We start from the raw sequence: 22074 nt of genomic DNA, 5'->3' as shown, positions 1-22074 counted from the left end.
AGGTGGTATGTTTTGGAAGAAAGGAGAAGCCACCAGTGAGGTTCACCAATCTTCCTCAGTGTGCACAGACTACTTGCCAGTTTAGCTGCTATTAAGGGGGGAAAATGAAAAAGAATAAGCTCTCAAGCTTTGTCCATGATACAACTGTGCTCATGGCAGTAACGATCAGGGGTGAGTGGGTACAAGGACGGAGAAGAGAACAGTGTGAGTGTACACTGGGGGTGGGGAGACAGACAAAAGCCAGATGATTCTGAGACACCCTTCATGGCAGCTTAGGGGCTGTCAGTGAGTTGCAGGGAACTGAGACACTGATTCCTGATGCTCCCAGGACGTCTGCGAAGGAAGCAGAGCATAAGCGCTCCTGGGCAGCCTTGCCTGTTTAATCTGAGTTCTCTACACATATCATTATTTTCTGTGTGGAAGCGCTGGCTTAAAGCTAACTGTGAAAGCTAACTAGAGAACAAAAACATTTATTCCAAACTCTGTGGTTAATGTGCCAGAGTTTATGGGCCTCTAAAAAGGCTTCAGTATTAGGGGTGTAATCATTTATTTATTTATTCATTTGCCAATCAATATTCACTGAGGGTTTACTTTGTGCCAGATACTTGTTAAGTACTGAGGACACAGTGAGTGACTGCAAGAGCAATGAGCATTACAGAAATATAAACAATTACAAGGCAGCAAAGACTACACATAGTCTAGTACTACATGTAGCTCAGTGGTAAGAACACGGAACATCCAAATTTAGGCTTGATTCTGGCTCCACCACTTTCTGGCTCTGTGCCAGGGACAAGTTTTTCCATTTTCCTTGATTTGTGTCTATGTATATTAACACTTAAATAATAAGGATTAAATAAAATAATGATGACATAGTTGCCAAACTAGGAACAGGAACCTCTAAGAATACTAAACAATACAGGTATATGAAAACACTGAGTTAAATATGGTGCACTTTCTTGGGATGCTATTAGCAGAATTTTGAAGATAATCCACAAATTTCAAATAAATTTTAACCCTGGAGTACCTGCTCTGGTCTATTCTCCCATCAATCCAGGAATGAACTTCTTCTCCTCTGATGTCAGATTTACTTGAGTAGGAAAGTTTCCAAGACACTGTGCATGGCTGACAACTCGTGTTCAACCAATAGCAACCGTGACCATTAAAAATAGATACCTGTTATTAATAATCCACTCACAGGAAAAACAAATTTACTCTATATTGTCTTAGCTATAGGACAGTATCCTCTTTACCTAGGCATCCTTTTTTCCCAAGCTCTGGACTCCTTCAATTCCTGCCCCCAAATCCTATGATTACTTGGGAAGTGGAACTCCAGGAAGCAAATGCCAGGGAGTTGTCTTCAAGCACACAAAAAAGAAGTTTCAGCACTAGTAAAGGTGCTAATCTCATCACCCTCCTGGCTTCCATTGGGCCTTGGCCTGACCCAGCAGTTAACCTTCAAGATAGGAATAGTTCAGTCGTAGACCCAGCTCTGTCCTGACCAGCTCTGTCTCATTTTAAAAGCTCTTGGAGATCAATTATCTCCTTCAGGTCTCATAAGCAAGTGATACATAGGGTAGGTGTTATTTTTCTCACTTTACAGAGGAGAAAACTGAGGACTTCGAAAGTAAAGTGACTTGTTCAAGCTTTTAATTAGAGGCACAGTCAGGACTCAAACTCAGGTCTTCTGACGTCAAGGTGGGGAGGGGGTTCTGCCCAGCGCATTAAGCAACAGAAGTAATTCCAGTGAGAATCCATGCAGCATAGCCAAAAGGTCTTCTAATTCTTTATCAAGAAGCCACCAGCTTTCAGGGCCACTAAATTATATCTCCATTGACTAAGACTCATAAGTAACTAATAGAAAACTAAATTAAACTGTACGAGCATATTTAGCAAGCAAAAGGAACTCACTCACTGGTGATGGCTATGGGTACACTTGCCTTTTCTTAGGATACTCGTGGAAAGGCTTTCATGTTTCCTACTGACCTTGCTCAAGAACGTCAGGAGCTCTGGGGCAAGAAGCCTGGGGCTGACAGAAGGCACTGCCACAGCAGGAGAGGGTCCTGAGCTTACCTCACTTCCCTGTTTCTGAACCCTTCATTAATACCAGGGATTCCCGGAAGGTGGATGGAAAATTGTTTTCAAGAAGATGAAAAAGAAATAGATTAAAGGAATGAGGTATCTAGTTGTTTTATAACAAAAGAGATCTAACAAAAACTTACAGATTAATGTCCAGAATGTTGTTAAGGGCTAGAAAGGAAACTGTTAAACAACTCATGGCCTGAACAGGAAAGTGAAGGCAAGAGAGATGGGCAAGATTTTTATATACAAAATTAGTATATATGTGTATACGTGTGTATTTATCAAGTATAGCATGTGTTTTTCAAATGGTAATTAGTACTTTTTAATATAACCATTACTGTACTAACCATTTAATGTATCTGGCATTTGTTTGTGAATTATCCCACTTGGATCTTCTACATCCAGCAATGTGAAGGAAAAGATAACCTGAAAATCTGCCTCCCACATAACACCTAGAAAAAAACTTGATGACATTTAACAAATACTTTATGTTATATAACAAAACATAGACAGAGTTGAGATTTTAAGAAAGAAAAAGAAATCTCTGGGGGTCAAAAATGTAGAGGAACCTGAAACTCAGAAGCTCTCATTGTGAGCTGATGGTAGACTGCTCTGGGAAGATTCTTTGGCCTGGGCGATCAAAGGGCTTGCTTTTTAAGTCCCAAGGCTTGGAGATGATGCTTTGGGCCATGGAGAGAAGCCACGAGCTGGAGCTCAAATTCCCCTGTATAAAGCTGGGACCTTAGGGGAAATCATATTGTCAGTTAAAAAAAATTTAACTGACTTGAAAGTACAAAGAGACAACAGGAAGTTTAGATTAAAAAAGACAAGTTTCTTTAAGAATTTGGACCTTGGCCTGTGTGAAGACTGAATTTATTCCAGTTGTATGGAGTTTATACTACCTGTGTGGTCCTAGAATCTCCAGCAGAGAAATTAACTTAAAATGTAGTTCCAGGCTGATAATATTCCTTGGTGATTAGTAGAAACAAAGGCAATCCTTCTCTCTCCCTCCATAGAAGTACTAATTATCTTGTTTAATTCTCACCACTATTCTATGAAATAGATAGTAAATTTAGGGAGGTTTAACAACTTGTTCAAAGTCACATAACTATTATCTGACAGAACTGGGATATGAACCTGGTTGCTGTTCATTCAATTGAAACCATTTACCAAGTTATACTATGTGCCATGCAGAGACAAGGCCTGTTTCCTTTCAAATATACCACACTGCCTAATCTTCTTTGTGCAAACTAATAGATAAATATAACTATTTTCTTCTCAAGTTTAGCAATTCAGTATGAATGCAGGCAGGCAGGATCACAGGAAACCCACAGGATTACTCTGTGCACTGTCTGCCAAAGCATCTCAGACCTCTCTGGCAAAGGGACTGAGGTTGCCGGAACACTCTGACCTGGGAAGGAAAACGACAACAGGCTCTCTCTGAGCTGGAAAGGCATAGGGTTCTGCCCAATGGGTCCTGGTTGCTGGAATTAATTTTATTAGAATACACATACAGAAGTTTAAAGAAAAAATATTTACCATTAAGGCAAAATTGGGATAATAAAGCTGTTGTAATAAACACAAATATACGGAGAACAGGATGACAGTTCGGGGGAGATTAAGGAGTGGAGGGATTGAGCAAAAAGGAAAAGGACTCATGGACAACAGTGTGGTGATTGTGGGGGGAGGGCTGTATAAGTGGACTAAATGATAATGGCAAAAAATACAGTAAAGATGAGATTTAAAAAGAAAGAAATTGAAAGTTAGTGACAACAGCTATAGTCCTATCAGGCTCAACCTCCAATATATTTCCAAATGTTATTTAGGAGCATTGAGAAAATACTAATTTACAAATAAGTAGCTGCAAATGTTAGCAGTTTTAAAAAATTAATATGTATTCATATAAGCTTAAGTTAACACACTGACCATCTTACATATAGGTGTGCTTTATAAAAATAGTTCTAAATTATTTTTTTAAATCAAATAATATATTTGAGGAATTTGAGAAGCACCCTCTAGTGCTCCTACAGAACAAAGTTTGGAACAACTCAGGAGTTCCCTGAGATCTCTGCCACCAAGACCATAATTAACCTACTTTTTGAGCTTCATTTCCCACTTTTTCCCTCTTCTAATCTTTATTCCAGCTAATCTCAAGTACTACTGTGCCCTGACCATACCTCCTTACCACCACATGTTTGTTCACACTGTTACCTTTACCTTTAAACCTGTTGCATTTTTTTTAAAGATTTTATTTATTTATTTTTAGGGAGAGAAGGAAAGGAGGATAGAGAGAGAGAGAGAGAGGGGGGCGGGGGGAGGGAGAGAGACATCAATATGCGGTTGCTGGGGGTTATGGCCTGCAACCCAGGAATGTACCCTGCCTAGGAATCGAACCTGGGACACTTTGGTTCCCAGCCCGCGCTCAATCCACTGAGCTACGCCAGCCAGGGCTAACCTGTTGTATTTTTGAAGGCTCATGTCATGCTGAGCACCAAGCTAGCAACTTACATCCATTTTCTCATTCACTTCCACTACCACACACCCTACCCATTTTGTTTACTTGTAAATAGTAAGAACCATTATTAAGCACTTACTTTATATCAGATATTATATGCTGAGTGTCTTCCACTAGCTCATTTAATCCTTATAACGGCCCTACGGAATAGGGCTCTTATTGCTCTTATTTTATAGTGAGAACACTGAGACTCTGGAAAGTTAAAGAAACTTGCCTAAGGACAAGTGAGGGAGAGACCACTTCCTGGAAAAGTGCTGTCTGAGCTCGGAGCTGAATTCTTGAAGAATGAGGTGAAGCTCTCAGGGGACGATGACATTCCAGACAGAGGGACAACTTGCACAAAGGCAGAGAAGTAGGAAAGAGTTTGGTACACAGTTCAGGAAAAAAAAATCAGCCTTCACAATCAGCAGACTGGGGTTCAAACATCTATTTTTGTTTTGTACTGTGGCTGTTACTATGACTCTGATTTTTTCATCTGTGACATGGTAATGCTCAGTGGTACCTCGTAGAAGGCTTTAAGATTCAAGTACCCAGCACAGGGCCAGGCCCATGCAGGCACTCCACAAACAAATGTCACCTCCCTTCCTTTCCCCTAGTTGACTATTCAATAATCCTTACCCTCAATAAATGTCAGTTCCATCTCCAGTGGATCCCAGACATGTCCCCCTTCTACAAGTCTGCACACTTTACCACAGCTTTTAGAGGCGTAGTTTATCAAAAGTCATCCAGCAACTTATTTGGTAATGACCTTAACCACCCTTTCTCAAAATCAGAGTCATTCTCAGACAACTCACCTGTGTAAGCCATGTTTTTAGGGTTGCCATAAGGAGCCCCAGGCTGCATGGGGCTATAAACAGGGTTCATTGTGGAAGACCGAGGATCCTACAGAAAAACAGAGAAAACAGCATTGATTATTAATTGCTCATTCTCCCTAACATCAGCTTCCTCCCTATAATCTTCAGTTTACACTCATAGTGAAGCAAATGGTATAGTTGGAGGATGAAACAAAAAGCCATTTGATTATGCTTGGCCCTATGCTAGATACGTTTCCTATTATACAGATGAAGATGCTGGAAAGAAGAGAGGTGACAAAACTTGCCTGACATCAATCCAAGCCTTTGGCTGGCTCTGAGTTCAGTACTCATCCCACCATCCCAGATGACTCTGTCACTAGCATACTGTGAGACAGGGCCAAGTCACATCCCCTCTACGGCCTTCAATTCCTGATAGAAAATCGATTAGGTTAGGCTATCAAAGGTTCTTTCTAATTCCAAGGATGCTGGTCCAGGAGCTGGGAAAGGATATACTTCTGTTCACCAGGGGAGCCAGAGTGCCTCGTGATGAGCACACAGGCTTCCAGAGGGGAAAGTAGTAAGTGGCTCACCCACCCTTTGCATCTGCAGGGGACAAGACACCAGTTACTAACAGCTCTGAAAAAAAAAAAAAAGCGGGGGGATGGATTTATTGCCATTGATAATTTTTAAAAAAAGATTTTATTTATTTTTAGAGTGAGGGGAAGGGAGGGACAAAGAGAGGGAAAGAAACATTAATGTGTGGTTGCCTCTTGCACACTCCTAACTGAGGACCCAGCCCACAACCCAGTCATGTGCCCTGACTGGGAATCGAACTGGCAACCCTTGGGTTCAGAGGCCAGCATTCAATTTACTGAGCCACACCAGCCAAGGTTGCCATTGATTATTTTAATACAAACAAGGGAACACAGCCAAGGCCTCTCACAAAATTTACTCAAGAGAAAAAACAAACTGGGAAATTTGTGTGCAATAAGTATCACCTGCAGGAAGAGATGGTGACCAAGTAGGTGGAAGCTGAGTCCACTTGCTCTTGTCCCGCAACTCGGATACCTGGCTGATCTTCCAAAAAATAAACTGAACATTCAACAGAATCTTAGCTGATATGAAGTTTGGAAGCCAAGGAGTACAGAAGATGCTTCACAACAGGTGGTAAGGAGGTTTTATAGGCTGAACAGGAAATACCCTGTGCGTGGCACAGGCAGCCACAGACAGCCTGGTCAAAGATTGCAGCTTTGCAGTTCCCTCCCCTCCCAAGGCAGAGAACCCCCAGACCTAGGCCAGAAGTGACTTTACACAAAGTCAAGGAGGTCCAGGCTACCTCCCCCCACCCCACACATGGCAAGCATCACACCCATAGCTGCAGTGGCAAATGACAACCAGGAGAGTACCAGAGGGAGAGAGAGGGATTCTACCTGCACCTGCATTGGGTAGAGGAGGCAGGCAACAGCCAGCCATGACTGTGAGAGTCTCTTGGCTTTTTGGAGAGGTGGTGTGATGTATGGAAAGCTGGACAGTAACTCAGTGCCACAGTGGGAGTGTCAGGAGAGACTTTTTAAAAGGGGTGCTGAGGCGTGCTGGGCAGGGACCCCAAGCACAGCTGCCCTGACAGCAACGGGAGGGGACTGAGGGCATGGTTTGCTCCCATTGAGTGCAGCTGGACAGAGAGATCAGAAAGGTGCATGGTGAGGGGATTTCTTGGGTGCAGCCCAGCACAGCTGGCAAGGCAGAGGCTGTGCAGAGTGGAGAGTTCAGGACTATGTCTGCTGCAAGGGCAGTGGGCTGGGAACTGGAGGGGAGGGAGTTGAGCACCTTAGATTATTTAAAGCCACATAGAACTCCCTTCCCCAGCCGAGACTCAACCTCCAGGAAAGGAAAGAAGCATCCAGCCCCCACCTTCTGCAGGATGGAAAGCACCAACAGGGAAGATCTGCAAAACATGCAGGACAGGCTCAACAACCCCCTTCAGGGTACATATCCACAAGAAAAAGACAAAAAGTGAAATGTGTTAAGGGGACCATTTTGAACTTTTGTAAGGGAGACAAAATACACGGGTTCCCAGGGCCCTATTCCACTGAGGCCATCAAAGCATGGAGATCAGAAATCCATGCAGCAAGGAGGAATCAGGGCCTTCCCCAGACTCAGCTTGCACAGAGAGCTGCCATCAGCACCAAGCAGGAAAGAACTACCCTTTTACACAGATTGGTCTCTCCCTTGAAACAGCTAATTCATCAGAAACTATACATTATGGAAATAAGCTGGGAGAGACCAAGACAGGTGGTGCAGGGGCAGGGGGAATACACCCACAATTTTCCTAGAGGACTGAACAGTGCCTCCCAGGGGAGACCCAGGGCCCCACCCTCCCAATCTCAACAGAAACCCCCTAGAGGCAGGTGAAGGTGATACAGGCGGTGATGCCAGAAGTTGGACGACCCATCCCAGGACTTGGAGCTTATAAAAAGCCAGAGGTGGATCCAGAAAGAGGACAGAAGGCAAATGCCAAACTGCTGAGATGAATTCCACCTCATTTTACTTCAGAATTTGTGGGTTTTTTTGTTCTGTTCACATAGGCTTTTAATATTTCTTTTGTTTCAATTGTATTACAACTGATTCACTATTCTTTGTCTTTTAGTTTTTATTTTTTATTTAGATTTATATTATTTTTTAATTATTATTTCAAATCTCACATTATACCCTTGTTCCATTTTGCCTTCTTCCTGCCCTTCCTTATTTTTGTTGTAAATTTTCTTTTCTCCCACACTACACCTTGTTCCTGTTCCTTAATTTTATTGTTTCTCCTCCCCCATCCTTTCAAAAGCATGCTTCCTTCTTTTAATCTGCTCACATTCTTTTTCTCCTTCTTATAATATTCTCATTTTCTTTCCACCTTTATAAATTGTGGCTTATTTGGCATGGATATTATGGTTATTGCTGTTCTTCTTCAACTGTATTCCTATTTGCTTTTTTTCTTAAATTTCAAATCTCATAGGCTACTCTCCCCCGTCTTCATTTTGCCTTCTTCCTACCGTTGCTTATTTCAATTTGGAATTTTTTCCTCCTTTCTTAGCCTGGATTCTATTCCTTACTCTTATTATTTCACCAACTCCTATCCTCTCACAATCATTGTTCTTTACTGCAGACATCTCCTATTCTCTTTCATATGCTATTCTTATTCTCTTTCCACCTTTATCAGTCCTTGCTCAGCTGTTGTTGTTATTGATCCTGCTGTGGTCTTTCTGCAGTTTTGTTCCCTTTGGTTCCCTACCTTTTTTATTTTATTTCAAACCTCATATTATATTATCCCCTTTTCTTACTCCATTTTGCCATTGCCGTTCCCTGTTTTACTTACATTTAAGACTTTATTTTCTCCCTTTCTTCACCTTGGTTTTTATTCCCTACTCTTATTAATTCTCCCTCCTCCCTCTCATAATCATTTTTCTCTCCTTTAGTCACCTCATATTCTTTTTCCCCATCTTATAATATTCTTTTTTAAATGCACCATTTTATTTTATTTATTGTTTTACTTTATTTTTATTGTTTATACTATTATAGGTGTCCCCATTTTCTTTTTTATTTTTCTTTTTAAAGATTTTATTCATTTATTTTTAGAGAGGGAAGGGAGGGAGAAAGAGAGAGAGAGAGAAACATCAATGTGTGGTTCCTGGGAGCTGTGGCCTGCAACCTAGGCATGTGCCCTGACTGGGAATCGAACCTGCGATGCTTTGGTTCGCAGCCTGCACTCTACCCACTGAGCTACGCCAGCCAGGGCTTCCATCTTATAATATTCTTAATCTCTCTCCATCTTTATTCATTCTTGCTCAATTGCTGTTGATATTGCTGATGTATTAAGAGAGTATTTTTGCTGGTGTGGGTTGTGTTTTCTGCATAGTATTGCTTTTTCACTAGCACCTGTACAACAGCATACAAGATGTGGCAGGGGTTGAGACTCCCAGCAAGCCAGCTGCAGGGGAGAACCCACCAATGAATGAGCCACCAATAATCAAAGCCCAAGTACAACACAAGAGAGCCCACATAAACTGAGTAAAGGGCAAACCTAGAGTATCCAGACCAGGAGATCCAAGAGACTGCACCACTGAGCCTCACAGAAGTCCAAATCACAAAGACAGGCAGGGAAAGCAGAGCAACTCAAGATGCAGAAACAAACAAAAAGTGTCACCTAAAATGGAGAGAAAAAGAAATAACCCCACATCGAAAGAAAAGGAGGAATCCCCAGAAAAAGAGCTAAATGAAATAGGCAAGCTATCGGATATAGAATTAAAAATAATGGTTATAAGAATGCTCAACGAACTCAGTGAGAAACACATGGAACTTTATGGGAGCTACAAGGAACTATTGGGAACTTCAGCAGCATGCAAAAGTATATACAAACTATGAATAAGAACCAGGAAGAAATGAAGAATACAATATCTGAAATGAAAAATACACTGGAAGGAATTAAAAGCAGGCTAGGTGGAGCAGAGGACCAAATGAGCAACCTGGAAAACAAGACAGAAAGAAATACCCAGTCAGAGCAACAAACCAAAAAAAGACTCAAAATGAACAAGGATAGTTTTAGGGAGCTTCAGGACAATATGAAATGTAACAACATTCATGTCATAGAAATATCAGAATGAGAAGAAAAGGAGCAAGGGATAGAAAAACTGTTGGAAAAATAATCACAGAAAACTACCCTAACTTGATGAGGGAAAAAGCCACCAAAGTTCAGGAAGAATAGCGAATCCAAATCAAGATGAACCCAAAGAGGCCTACTCCCAGACACATTATAATTAAAACGGCAAATTTTAAAGACAAAGAGAATCTTAAAGGCAGTAAGGGAGAAGCAGCTAGTAACATACAAGGTAGTTCCAATATGGTTATCAGCTATTTTCTCAACAGAAGCACTACAAGCCAGAAGGGATTGACATGAAATATTCCAAGTAATGAAAAGCAAGGACCTAAAACTGAGATTACTCTATTCAGCAAGGCTCTCATTTAAAACAGACAGTAAAATAAAGAGCTTCCCAGACAAAAGAAGACTAAAAAAGCACACCTCCACCAAGCCAGCACTGCAAGAGATGCTAATGGGACTGCTATAAAAAGGAGAAGACAAGGGGGGTGGGGAGAGAGAGAGAGAGAAAGAGAAACACAAATACAGAAGAAATAGCAATGAATAAGTACCTATCAATGACAACCTTAAATGTAAATGGGTTAAATGCTCCAATCAAAAGACTTGGGGTAGTTAAGTGGATAAGAAAACATGACCCACATATATGTGGTCTACAAGAGACCCACCTAAGAACAAAAGATCTGCACAGGTTGAAAGTGAAAGGATGGAAAAAATTATCCCAAGCGAACGAACATGAAAAGAAAACTGTGGTAGCAATACTTATATCAGACAAAATAGACTTCAAAACAAAAGCCATAAAAAGAGACAATCAAGGTCACTAAAATACTTAAAGGAAGAGTCCAATAGGAGAATATAACCCTTATAAACATATACACACCCAACATAGGAGCACCTAATATATGAAGAAAATCTTGGAGGACTTCAAGAAAGATACTGACAACACCACAGTCATCCTAGGGGATTTTAACACTTCCCTCTTCAACAATGGATAGATCTTCCAAACAAAGAATCAACAAGGATATTGCTGAACAACACTCTAGATCCAACTGACTTAACTGATATATACAGAACCTTTCACACCACAGAAGCAAAATATACATTCTTTTCAAATGCACATGGTACATTTTTCAAAGGCAGACCACATAGTAGGACACAAACAAGCCTAAAAAGTTTTCAAGAAAATTGAAAATCATATCAAGCATGTGCTCTGATCACAACTGCCTACAATTAGAAAACAACCTCAAGGAAAAAACTCAAAAACATTCAAATACATACAGACTGAATAACATGTTATTAAATAATGAATGAGTTAATGAGATCAAAGAAGAAATCACAATGTTTCTGGAAAAAAAATGAAAATGAACACACAACAGTCTAAAACCTATGGGACACAGCAAAGGTAGTTCTGAGAGGGAAGTTTATAACAATACAAGCCTACCTAAAGAAGACAAAAAAATATCAAATAAACAACCTGAGAACTGGAACAAGAGCTAGAGAACAACAAACAAGGCCCAGAGAGAGTAGAACTAAGGAAAAAAATCAAGATCAGAGCAGAATTAAATGACATAGAGATTAAAAGAACAATTCAAATGATCAGGAGCTGGTTCTCTGAAAAGATAAAATTAACAAACATTTAACCAGACTCATCAAGAAAAAAAGACAGAGGACCCAAATAAATAAAATCAGATATGAAAAAGAAGTAATAACTGATACCACAGAAATACAAAGGATTTTAAGAAATTACTATGAATTATATGACAAGAAATTGGACAACTTGAATTTCCAACCAAGATGGAGGTGTAGGTAGATATACTTTGTTTCTTTGCACAACCAAAAGACGACAGAAACAAGTTTTATTGTTTAATTTATTTTTTCTTTTTCTTCCATGTGTCCAAGGCATGAACCAGGCATGGGCACAGACCAAAAGCCAACCTGGGATAAACAAGGAGTTACTTTGTCCTTGGCTGATATAAGACAAGCACCACCAAGCCAGGTGCAACTCTACCCAGATCAGGGACAGACAACAACAAATTTTGAAACAAAAAACCACAACTGCCAGAAAACTGAAATGTATGGAAGTCCGACAACCAAGGAGTTAAAGAATAAACATTCATCCAGACTGGTAGGAGAGGTGGAGACAGGCAGCCGGGGGAGAGAGGACATCTAGCAAGGTGATAGACAGGGTTGCACAAGGCGGAGGCTGGCAGACCAGATGGTTCCACATTTGTGTGTGGATAAGCTGGAAGGAACAACTGGGGAGCAAGACAGACAACACAACCCAGGGTTCCAGTGCAGGAAACTAAAGCCTCAAAACTTCTGGCTGTAGGGGTTGTGGCAGAGAAAGAAACTCCCAGTCTCACAGGGTAGTTCATTGGAAGAGACCCACGGGGTCCTAGAATGTACATAATCCCACACACCGAGGAATCAGCACAAGAAGGGCCCAATTTGCTTGTGTAGTGGGGGCAATGACTGAAAGCCGGCCGAGAGCTAGGCAAGGGGCATTGTTCCCTCTGATCCCTCCCCAACACACAGCACCACAACACAGCAAAGTGGGTTGCCCCACCATGGCGAATACCTAAGGCTCCGACCCTTAAATAAAATAGATGCAGGGAGACAAAGAAATATGTCCCAAATGAAAGAATTGATCAAAACTCCAGAAAAAGAACTAAGTGATGAGGAGATAGCCAACCTAACAGATGCAGAGTTCAAAACACTGATAATCATGATGCTCACAGAAATGATTGAGTAGATGCAAAATAGAGGAAAAAACAAAGGCTATACAAAGTGAATAAAGAAAAATACATAGGGAACCAACAGTGAAGGGAAGGAAACTGGGACTCAAATTGACTTGGAACAGAAGGAAGAAATAAATATTCAACCAGAACAGAATGAAGAAACAAGAACTCAAAAACTTAAGAGAGGCTTAGGAACTTCTGGGACAACTTTAAATATTCCAACATCTGAATCATAGGGGTGCCCAAAGGAGAAGAGGAAGAAATTGAAAACTTACTTGAAAAAATAATAGAGGAGAACCTCCCCAATCTGGCAAAGGAAATAGACTTCCAGGAAGTCCAAGAAGCTCAGAGAGTCCCAAATGAGTTGGACCCAAAGAGGAACACACCAAGACACATCATAATTAAATTATCCAAGATTAAAGATAAGGAGAGAATCTTTAAAGCAACAAGAGAAAAGGAGACAGTTACCTACAAAGGAGTGCCCATAAGACTATCAGCTGATCTCTCAAAAGAAACCTTATAAGCAAGGAGGGGCTGGAAAGAAATATTCCAAGTCATGAAAGGCAAGGACCTACATCCATGATCACTCTATTCAGAAAGCTATCATTTAGAATGGGAGAGCAGATAAAGTGCTTCCCAGATAAGGTCAAGTTAAAGGAGTTCATCATCACCAAGCCCTTATTATATGAAATGTTAAAGGGGCTTATCTAAGAAAAAGAAGATCAGCCCTGGCTGGCGTAGCTCAGTGGATTGAGCGCGGGCTGCGAACCAAAGTGTCGCAGGTTCGATTCCCAGCCAGGGTACATGCTTGGGTTGCAGGCCATAACCCCCAGCAACCGCATGTTGATGTCTCTGTCTCTCTCTCTCTCTCTTTCCCTCCCTCCCTCCCCTCTCTAAAAGTGAATAAATTTAAAAAAAAAAGAAAAAGAAAAAGAAGATCAAAACTATGAACAGTAAAATGACAACTCACAACTATCAACAACTGAACCTAAAAAAAAAAAAGCAACCCCCCCCCCCCCAAACAAACTAAGCAAACAACTAAAACAGGAACAGAATCACAGAAATGGAGATCATGTGCAGGGTTATTAGCAGAGAGAGGGAGAGGGGAGAATGGGAGAAAAGGTACAGGGAATAAGAAGCATAATTGGTAGGTACAAAATAGACAGGGGGTAGGGATTAAGAATAGTATAGGAAATGAATAAGCTAAGGAATTTATATGTATGGCCCACGGACATGAACTAAGAGGGGGAATGCTGGTGGGAAGGGGAGTGCAGGGTGGAGGGGGATAAAGGGGAGAAAAAGATGGGACAACTGTAATAGTATAATCAACAAAATATACTTTAAAAAAAGAAACTGGACAACCAGCGAGAAATGGACAAATATTGAGAAACATGCAATCTTCCACAACTGAACCAAGAAGCAGCAGAAAGCCTGAATAGACCAATAACAGCCAGTAAAATTGAAGCAGTAATCAAAAAACCCCCAGCACACAAAAGCTCAATTTCACCAAACATTTAAGGAAGAATTAATCCTATGCTTCTCAAACTATTCCAAAAATTTCAAGAAGGGAGATTCCCAAACTCTTTATGAGGCCACCTAAACCCTCTTTATGAGGCTGGCATGATCCTAATTCCAAAACCAGGTACAAACACAACAAAGTAAAAACACTACAGGTCGGTATCTCTGATGAACATAGATGCTATAATCCTCAACAAAATACTGACAATCTGGATTCAGAAACACATTGAAAAGATAATACACCATGATTCAGTGGGGTTCATCTCAGGGATGCAAGGATAGTACAATATTCACAAATCAATAAATGTAATATAGCACATAAACAAAATGAAGGACAAAAATCACATGATCATATCAATAGATGCTGAAAAAGCATTTGATAAAATCCAGCATCCATTTATGACAAAAACACTCAGCAAAGTGGGAAAAGAAGGAACATATCTCAACATAACAAAAAGCACATATGAGAAACCTACAGCCAACATCACACTCAATGGACAAAACCTAAAAGCTTTTCCCTTAAGGTCAGGAACAAGATAAGAGTGTCCACTTCCATCGTTCTTATTCAACATAGTACTGTACTGGAAGTTCTAGCCACAGATGAAAGAAAGAGAGAGAGAGAGAGGGAGGGAGGGAGGGAGGGAGGGAGAGAGAGAGAGAGAGAGAAAGAGAGAAAGAAAGAAAGAAAAGAAAGAAAAGAAAGAAAGGGCATCCAAATTGGAAAGGAGGAAGTAAAACTGTCATTATTCACAGATGACATGATAGTGTACATAGAAAACCTTATTGTCTACACCAAAAAATTACTTGACCTAACAGGTGAACTTGGCAAAAAAAAGCTGTATACAGTCAATATTCAGAAATTGATGGCATTTCTGTACAACCAACAATGAACTATCAGAAAGAGAAACTAGGATAAAAAATCCCATATACTATAGCAACAGGAAAAATAAAGTATCTAGGAATAAATTTAACCAAGGAGGTAAAAGACCTGTACTTGGAAAACTATAGAACTCTGAAGAAAGAAATTAAGGAAGATACAAATAAATGGAAGCATACACAGTGTTCCTGGATGAGAAGAATCAACATCATTAAAAGGTCCGTACTACCCAAAGCAATCTACAGATTCAATGTAATTCCTATCAAAATACCAATAGCATATTTCACAGATCTAGTACAAATATTTCAAAAATTTATACAGAACCAGAGTGACCTTGAATAGCTTCTCAGCAATCTTGAGAAAGAAGAACAGTAGGAGGGATTACAATACCCAATATCAAATTATATTAGAAGACCACTGTAATCAGAGGAGTCTGGTACTAGCATAAGAACAGACACAGATTATTAGAACAGAATAGAGAGCTCAGAAATAAACCCAAGTCTCTATGGTCAATTAATATTTGACAACAGGAGCTTGAGCATACAATGGAGTAAAGATAGTCTCTTCAATAAATGGTATTGGGAGAACTGGACTGGTACATGTAAAAAAATGAAACTAGACCACCAACTTACATCACTCAAAATGCATAAAAAACTTAAATGTAAGTACGACACCATAAAAGTCCTAGAGGGAAGCATAGGCAGGAAAATTTCAGATATCCCACAAAGCAATGCTCTTGCTGATATATCTCCTAAGACAAGGGAAATAAAGGAAAAAATAAACAAATGGGATTCCATCAAACCAGAAAGCTTTTGCAGAGCTAAAGAAAACATCATCAAATAGAAAAGGGAACCGAGTGTATGGGAGAATATACTTGCCAATGATACATCGGACAGGAGTTTGATCTCCAAGATATATCAAGAACTCGTATGACTCAACACCAGGAAGTCAAACAATCCAATTTAAAAATGGGCAAAGGGTCTGAATAGACACTTTTCCAAGCAGGACATACAGGCATATGTCCTGTATGGACAGATGGCCCACAGGCATATGAAAAGATGCTTAACATCACTACCAGCAGAGAGCTGCAAAGTAAAACCACAATGAGGTATCACCAGACACCTGTCAGAATGGCCATGATTAATAAATCAACAAACAAGTACTGGTGAGGATGCAGAGAAGGGGTAACCCTAGTGCACTGTTGGTGAGAATACAGACTGGTGCAGCCACTGTGGAATTTCCTTAAAAAAAAAAAAAAAAAAGAAACTGCCTTTTGACCCAACAATTCCACTGCTGGGAATATACCCTAAGAATCCCAAATCACCAATTCAAAAGAACTTATGCACCTCTAAGTTCATAGCAGCGCTATTTACAATAACCAAGTGCTGGAAACAGCCAAAGTGCCCAGCAGTAAATGAGTGAAACAAAAAATGTGGTACGTTTATATAATAGAATACTACACAGCAGAAAGAAAGAACTACTTTTTGCAACAGCATGGATGGAACTGGAGAATATTATGCTAAATGAAATAAGCCAATTGGTGAAAGGCAAAAACCATATGCTCTCACCTATAAGAGGAATCTAATGAACAAGATAGATCTATAGGCATGGAGACATGGAACACTGAAAGTGACCAGAGGAAAGGGGGAAAGGAATAATGGTGGAAGGAAGGGGGAGGGACCAGACAAAGAACATGTATGAATGACCCACGGACATGGACAACAGTGTGGGAATTAACTCTGGGAGTTGGGGGTGAGATGGGTGGAGGAGGACAAAAGGGGAAATACTGGGACAACTGTAATTGAATAATGATAAAATATGATTTAAAAAAAATAAGCATCACCTACACAAGTGTTGTTAATTATCTTAATGGAGCACATTCTCCATTCTGATTAACAGAAAACCTGTCATTAAGCTCTATTAGCCAGCCAATTTGTCTCACCTTATTTAGGGAAACATCTTTGACATAAAGGCCAACACATGTTTGAAAACATGTCTCCAAACATACGCATATTATTTACATTCCATAAAAATCAAACAATTCCCTCCTAACTAGGCTCACATGATAGATGGGCAATTTTTTAGGTCATTAACTTTTCCTGTAGCACCTCAGAGCAGGAAACAGTCAAACATTGAAGACAAGCAGTCAACAGTTGGCTTGATGACAATAGCTCTGTGGTTAATTAGCCTACCCAGCGTTCAGTAATGAGAGGCGGAGAGAAGATGGGTTCCCAAGGAGAAGAAGCCGAGGGGGTTAAACAGGCAAAACGGAAAACATCACTGGCCAATTTCAGAAGATAGAACTTCCTAAAATGTGCCCAATGTGCAGCTCTGCCAAACCACCCCAGGGCAACAGGCTACATTAAACTACCACAAGGTGATAAACTGAAACGAGAACAATTTGAGGATGAAAGTTGCAGGAGATATATATTTCAGCACAACTTAAGGAAAAAATATTCTTACATCGAGAGTTATCCAAGAATACAGCCAAGGAACACACTCTCTCTAAATATAAGCGCTCTCTTGACAGGGTACTGAGAGAATTAAGAGATCACAGATGTTAAAATACATTGCAATTATAAAGTGACATGCAGACGTAACTGATGGTGACAATGATGTGACAACACAGACTTCCTGTACACTTTCCTGACCTTGGATCTCTTGTCTGTCCAACCACTTCTCTGCTAACCAAGCCAAGATAAGGAAGACTGAAAATGCTATGCAGCATAACTGGCCCTGTAAACGTCTGGGCACTCTCCTACTGAGAAGGTATTCTATTTTGTTGATTGGACGAAGTATGAAATTGCTTTACATAACCAAAAAAAAAAAACCTCATCAGCTTTGAAACCAGTCTCCTGCTGCTCCAAAATGAGTGCCACGGTCGCAGAAGGAGATCATGCCTGGGCAGCATTCCACAGCAGCATCCTTTCCAATCCCAGCTAATAACCGACAGAAATGAGGTCTCCCAGGGGCTCGATTTTTGGAATAAAAATATGCCAGCCACTTTCGAGGAGCTGCTCCCAGGTAAACAGTGTTCCTGGATTCAAGGGAAGGTCAGTCTTTTAAAACTGAATCCACACACTGTTAACAGTTTCTGGGGCCAGCTAAAAATGAGTAGGAAGATAACAAGCTCTATGATCAGGCAGATTTAGGTTTAAATCCTGGAACTGCCACGTACAAAATGTGGGACCACATGCAAGTCCACTAACCTTTCTAAGCCTTGGTTTCCTCTAGCCTCCAAATAGAGAAGAATAACACATACTTTGTAGAGTTGTTTTAAGGTATTTTTTAAAAGACAGGTTTATTTCCTTTGCATACAGTAAAACCCCATTTGCGTATCCAGTTCTATCAGCTTTGAAAAATGTATACAGTTGTAAAAATGTTACCACAATTAAGATACAAAGTATTTTCATTGCCCCCAAGAGTTGTCTCACCTGTGCAGTCAATGCTCTCCCTCCCCAGGCTCCCAGCCCCTGGAAACGACTGAGTGAAGTGGAGAAAAGGCAAGAGTACAGTCCAAGGTCACAAAGCAAGTAAGGTACAGGTTCAAAACCTGCACCCCAAATGAATCAAAGACCTAAAAGAGAGAGTTAAAAAGATAAACCCTTGTAGAAGAGAGAAGAAAATATAGGCATAAACCTTCAAGACCCTGGATTTGTAAATGGTTTCTTAGATACTAGATATGATAGCAATAGCACAAATAGCCAAAGTAGGAGGAGGGTAAACTGGATTCATCAAAACTAAAAGCTTTTGTGCTTTAAAGAATACCATCAAGAAAGTCAAAAGAGAATCCACAGAATAAGAGAAAGTTTTTGCAGATCATATATACAGGGCTTGGCACAAATCATTCCCTTTTTTATTATACAATCTTTTATTATGAAATCATAAGCTTGTAATTCTGTAACATAACAATATCACACTCAAGCACACCATATGACATTTTAGGTGAAACGTTCAAATTGCTGTCCATCTCATCCAAAACATTCATGTATCCTCCTAACCACACTCAAGCAAGCCTTACTGCTGCTGGGCCCTGTATTAAGCTAAATGAAGGAAGCCAAAGCAAAGGATCACATATTGTATGATTTCATTTATGTGAAATCTTCAGCAAAGGCAAACCTACAGAGGCAGGCAATAGATATTTGTTCATCTAGGGCTTGAAGTAGGAGTGGAGACTGACAGCAGACAGGAGCAAAAATATCTCTTTAGGGTAATAAAAATGGTTTAAAACTGGATTTTGGTGATAGTTGCACAACTCTACATTTAATAATAATCATTCAATTGTATACTTAAAATGAATGAATTTTATCATATAAATCATAAGTCAAAAAAGCTGTTAAAACACAAATTTGTGATTCAATAGTTACACATTTTTATAAGCTAAAAGGAATTAAGTCATTTAGTTTGACACCCTCATTTAATATACATAAACTGATACCTCCTGTGCTAAGCTCTCTGTAAAGTATTATAGATTCAGAGATAATAGGACACAATTGCTGTCCCTGGGGTGTTCACATGAGGAAGACAGACATGGAAACTGACAACTGGGAGCAATACAGTACTGTTATTACACCAACTGCTAGAATTTAAGGAAAGACAACTGAAGGGCAGGTCGGGGAAAATGTTATGATTCCATTAGGTGGCAATATAGTCAGTTAAAGGACTCCATCTCTCAATCTCTCTTGCAGTTAGATGTGGCTATGTGATTATTTCTGTTCAATGAGATATAACTGAACTATGGTGTAGGACTTATGCTCAAATGCTGCTTAAAGAGAGCAGTGTTAGCTGGGGGTGGTGCCCTTCCTTCTCATCTTACTCTTTCCTGCTATTTAGAATCAGAATATAATGATTGGAGCTTATCATCAGCCTTCTTTTCCATGAACTGACCTTGAGAATGGAAGTCTCAAACTGAGGAGAGCAGAAGGCGCCCTGATTTCGTGCAGCGATCACTTCAACTCTGGCTTACCTACTTCTATATTTGTTAAACCACTGTTTTATTAGATTCCTGCTATATGTAGCTGAAATGAATCATTTAATTGGGAGGGGGAAAATACAGAAGATTTCAAGAGACTGTGTCATTTGATCCATGTTTTGAAGGATGACAGGAATTCTACAGAGGGAGAACGGGAAGGAAAGGCCATTCGTGACACTGTGCCACGAGAAAGCAAGGCACATTCAGAGAATATCAAGTAGTTCTGCAAGGCTGGGGCACGGGATCTGAGGGAACACATGGCAGGGATATTATCATCCTGTCGCCACTTCCCAATTGTGTCCACTCAGCTCTTACGAAGGATCTCAGAGGCCAGACTGGGCATTATAAGCCATTTTATGACCCCAGAGCTCTCTGAACTTCTCTTCAATGAGTAATAAATACTCATTGTAGCTATAATTTGCTTGCTCAATTCTGCCTGAAACATTTTAAGCACCAGGAGGTGAAGGGACTATATCTCTTATTCATCACTATATTTCTAGAAAAGGACATGATTTAAAGTAGGGTGCTCAGTAAACATTTGTTGACTAGTCGAATTAATTAATGGTAAATAAGGAAACATTTTGTTGAAATTCAACAGCTGAATACCTTCTTACCAAACAAATTAAAGAAAACTCTGTTTCAGGGTTTTTTTTTTCCTTAATTGTCTCAGTATGTTATGCAAGGAAGCCCAGTTTTTCATAGCGGGTATCTGTTTATACTGTCTGCCAAATGTAATCAGACTGCACACTAGATTTCTGCATTTTACAGTTCTGTATATCATTTCATCTCAGAAAGTGTTTCAATTTAAAGATGAAATTAAAAAAATAAAGATGAAATGGACGAGAACTCTGATTTCTAGGAACCTGCCAAGAGGATCTGAAAATCAAAAAGGCTTCCACAGTTAACAGAAAGATCTTTTCATGCCAAAGCTCAACAACCATCCCTTGTGCCTGCCTGTAAATGAGATGCTCATCTACAAAATGTCACATTCCAACTGCTAGAGCATTCAGCCCATTGAAACAGCTTTAGTAAAATGGCTTTTTGCAGATCAAAATCACAACAAAATTGTCTCTTAAGCCAAATGCTTGCAAATAATATAAAATTTCTTCTCAAGGATTTTCCCCCTTAAAGGCAAACATATTTCAGAAGGAATCTCCCTTAATATAGAATCCGATTATAGACTGTCCCCAACTTACAATGATTTGACTTAATTTCTCAACTTTAGGATGGTGTGAAAGTGATACAAAGGCAGCAGAAACCAGCGGGGCTAAGCTATGATGCAACCCCATCATAAGTCGAGGAGCATCTGTATTCATTAAACCTCACAAGTACTCGGGACTTACTGCATGTCGTTTCTCTGCCCTCAAAGAACTCATCTTTTAATGGGGAAACAGCTATGTGTAAGTACGACTAGAATGAAAGTGCTATATTAAAGTGCTCGAAACAAAGAGAGGATGTCATTTTGCCTGGCAGAAGGGTCAAAGAAAGCTTTCACAATGTAGCACTTTTATAGTTTATAAGGGTGGTGCAAGAGATAACATTACCATATTGTAGACAGAGAAACATAATCAGAGAAGTTATATCAATTGTTAGTGGAAAGCCACAGACTAAAATCTAGGACTTGAGATCTGAAGTCCTTTCCAGGACATCATGCTTTCCATGACATCCAGATGTGATACCTAAAAGGGCTGAAATTTCAAAAGAGCATTTTCCTGCTTTCACACTTTACAACCCAGTGATTAGATCTTTGAATTCCTCTAAACATGCCATAGTCTCTTTCCTCTGAGTCTTCACACGTCCTGCTCTCTCTGCCTGAAATACCACCTTCCTTCATCACTCAGGGATTCTCAACTTTCTTATACCTTAGTTTGGATAATTTCTACTCATCTTCTTGGGGCTCAATTAAATGGTACCTACACCACACTACAATATAATTGTACCA

General features: G+C 40.0%; 1 protein-coding gene and 1 non-coding gene across 6 annotated transcripts in view; both read right to left on the bottom strand.

Moving 5' to 3' along the window:
- The window catches only part of FAM168A (family with sequence similarity 168 member A), a 174525-nt gene that overhangs the window by 50595 nt on the left and 101856 nt on the right, over positions 1 to 22074 (bottom strand). For all 5 annotated transcript variants that reach the window (XM_028515969.2, XM_028515967.2, XM_028515968.2 and 2 more), the window contains exon 2: positions 5389 to 5476. In XM_028515969.2, coding sequence (XP_028371770.1) covers positions 5389 to 5458 — 70 coding nt within the window. In that variant the 5' untranslated portion in view covers positions 5459 to 5476. The remainder of the gene's footprint in view (positions 1 to 5388; positions 5477 to 22074) is intronic.
- Positions 11914 to 12049, bottom strand: LOC114501201. The gene has a single exon (XR_003684955.1). It is a non-coding gene; the product is annotated as a small nucleolar RNA SNORA48 (small nucleolar RNA).

This window comes from Phyllostomus discolor, chromosome 6 (assembly GCF_004126475.2).
Source record: "Phyllostomus discolor isolate MPI-MPIP mPhyDis1 chromosome 6, mPhyDis1.pri.v3, whole genome shotgun sequence".
Lineage (NCBI taxonomy): Eukaryota > Metazoa > Chordata > Mammalia > Chiroptera > Phyllostomidae > Phyllostomus > Phyllostomus discolor.
Note: the sequence above shows the minus strand (reverse complement) of the source record. Positions and strands in the feature narration are given on the sequence as shown.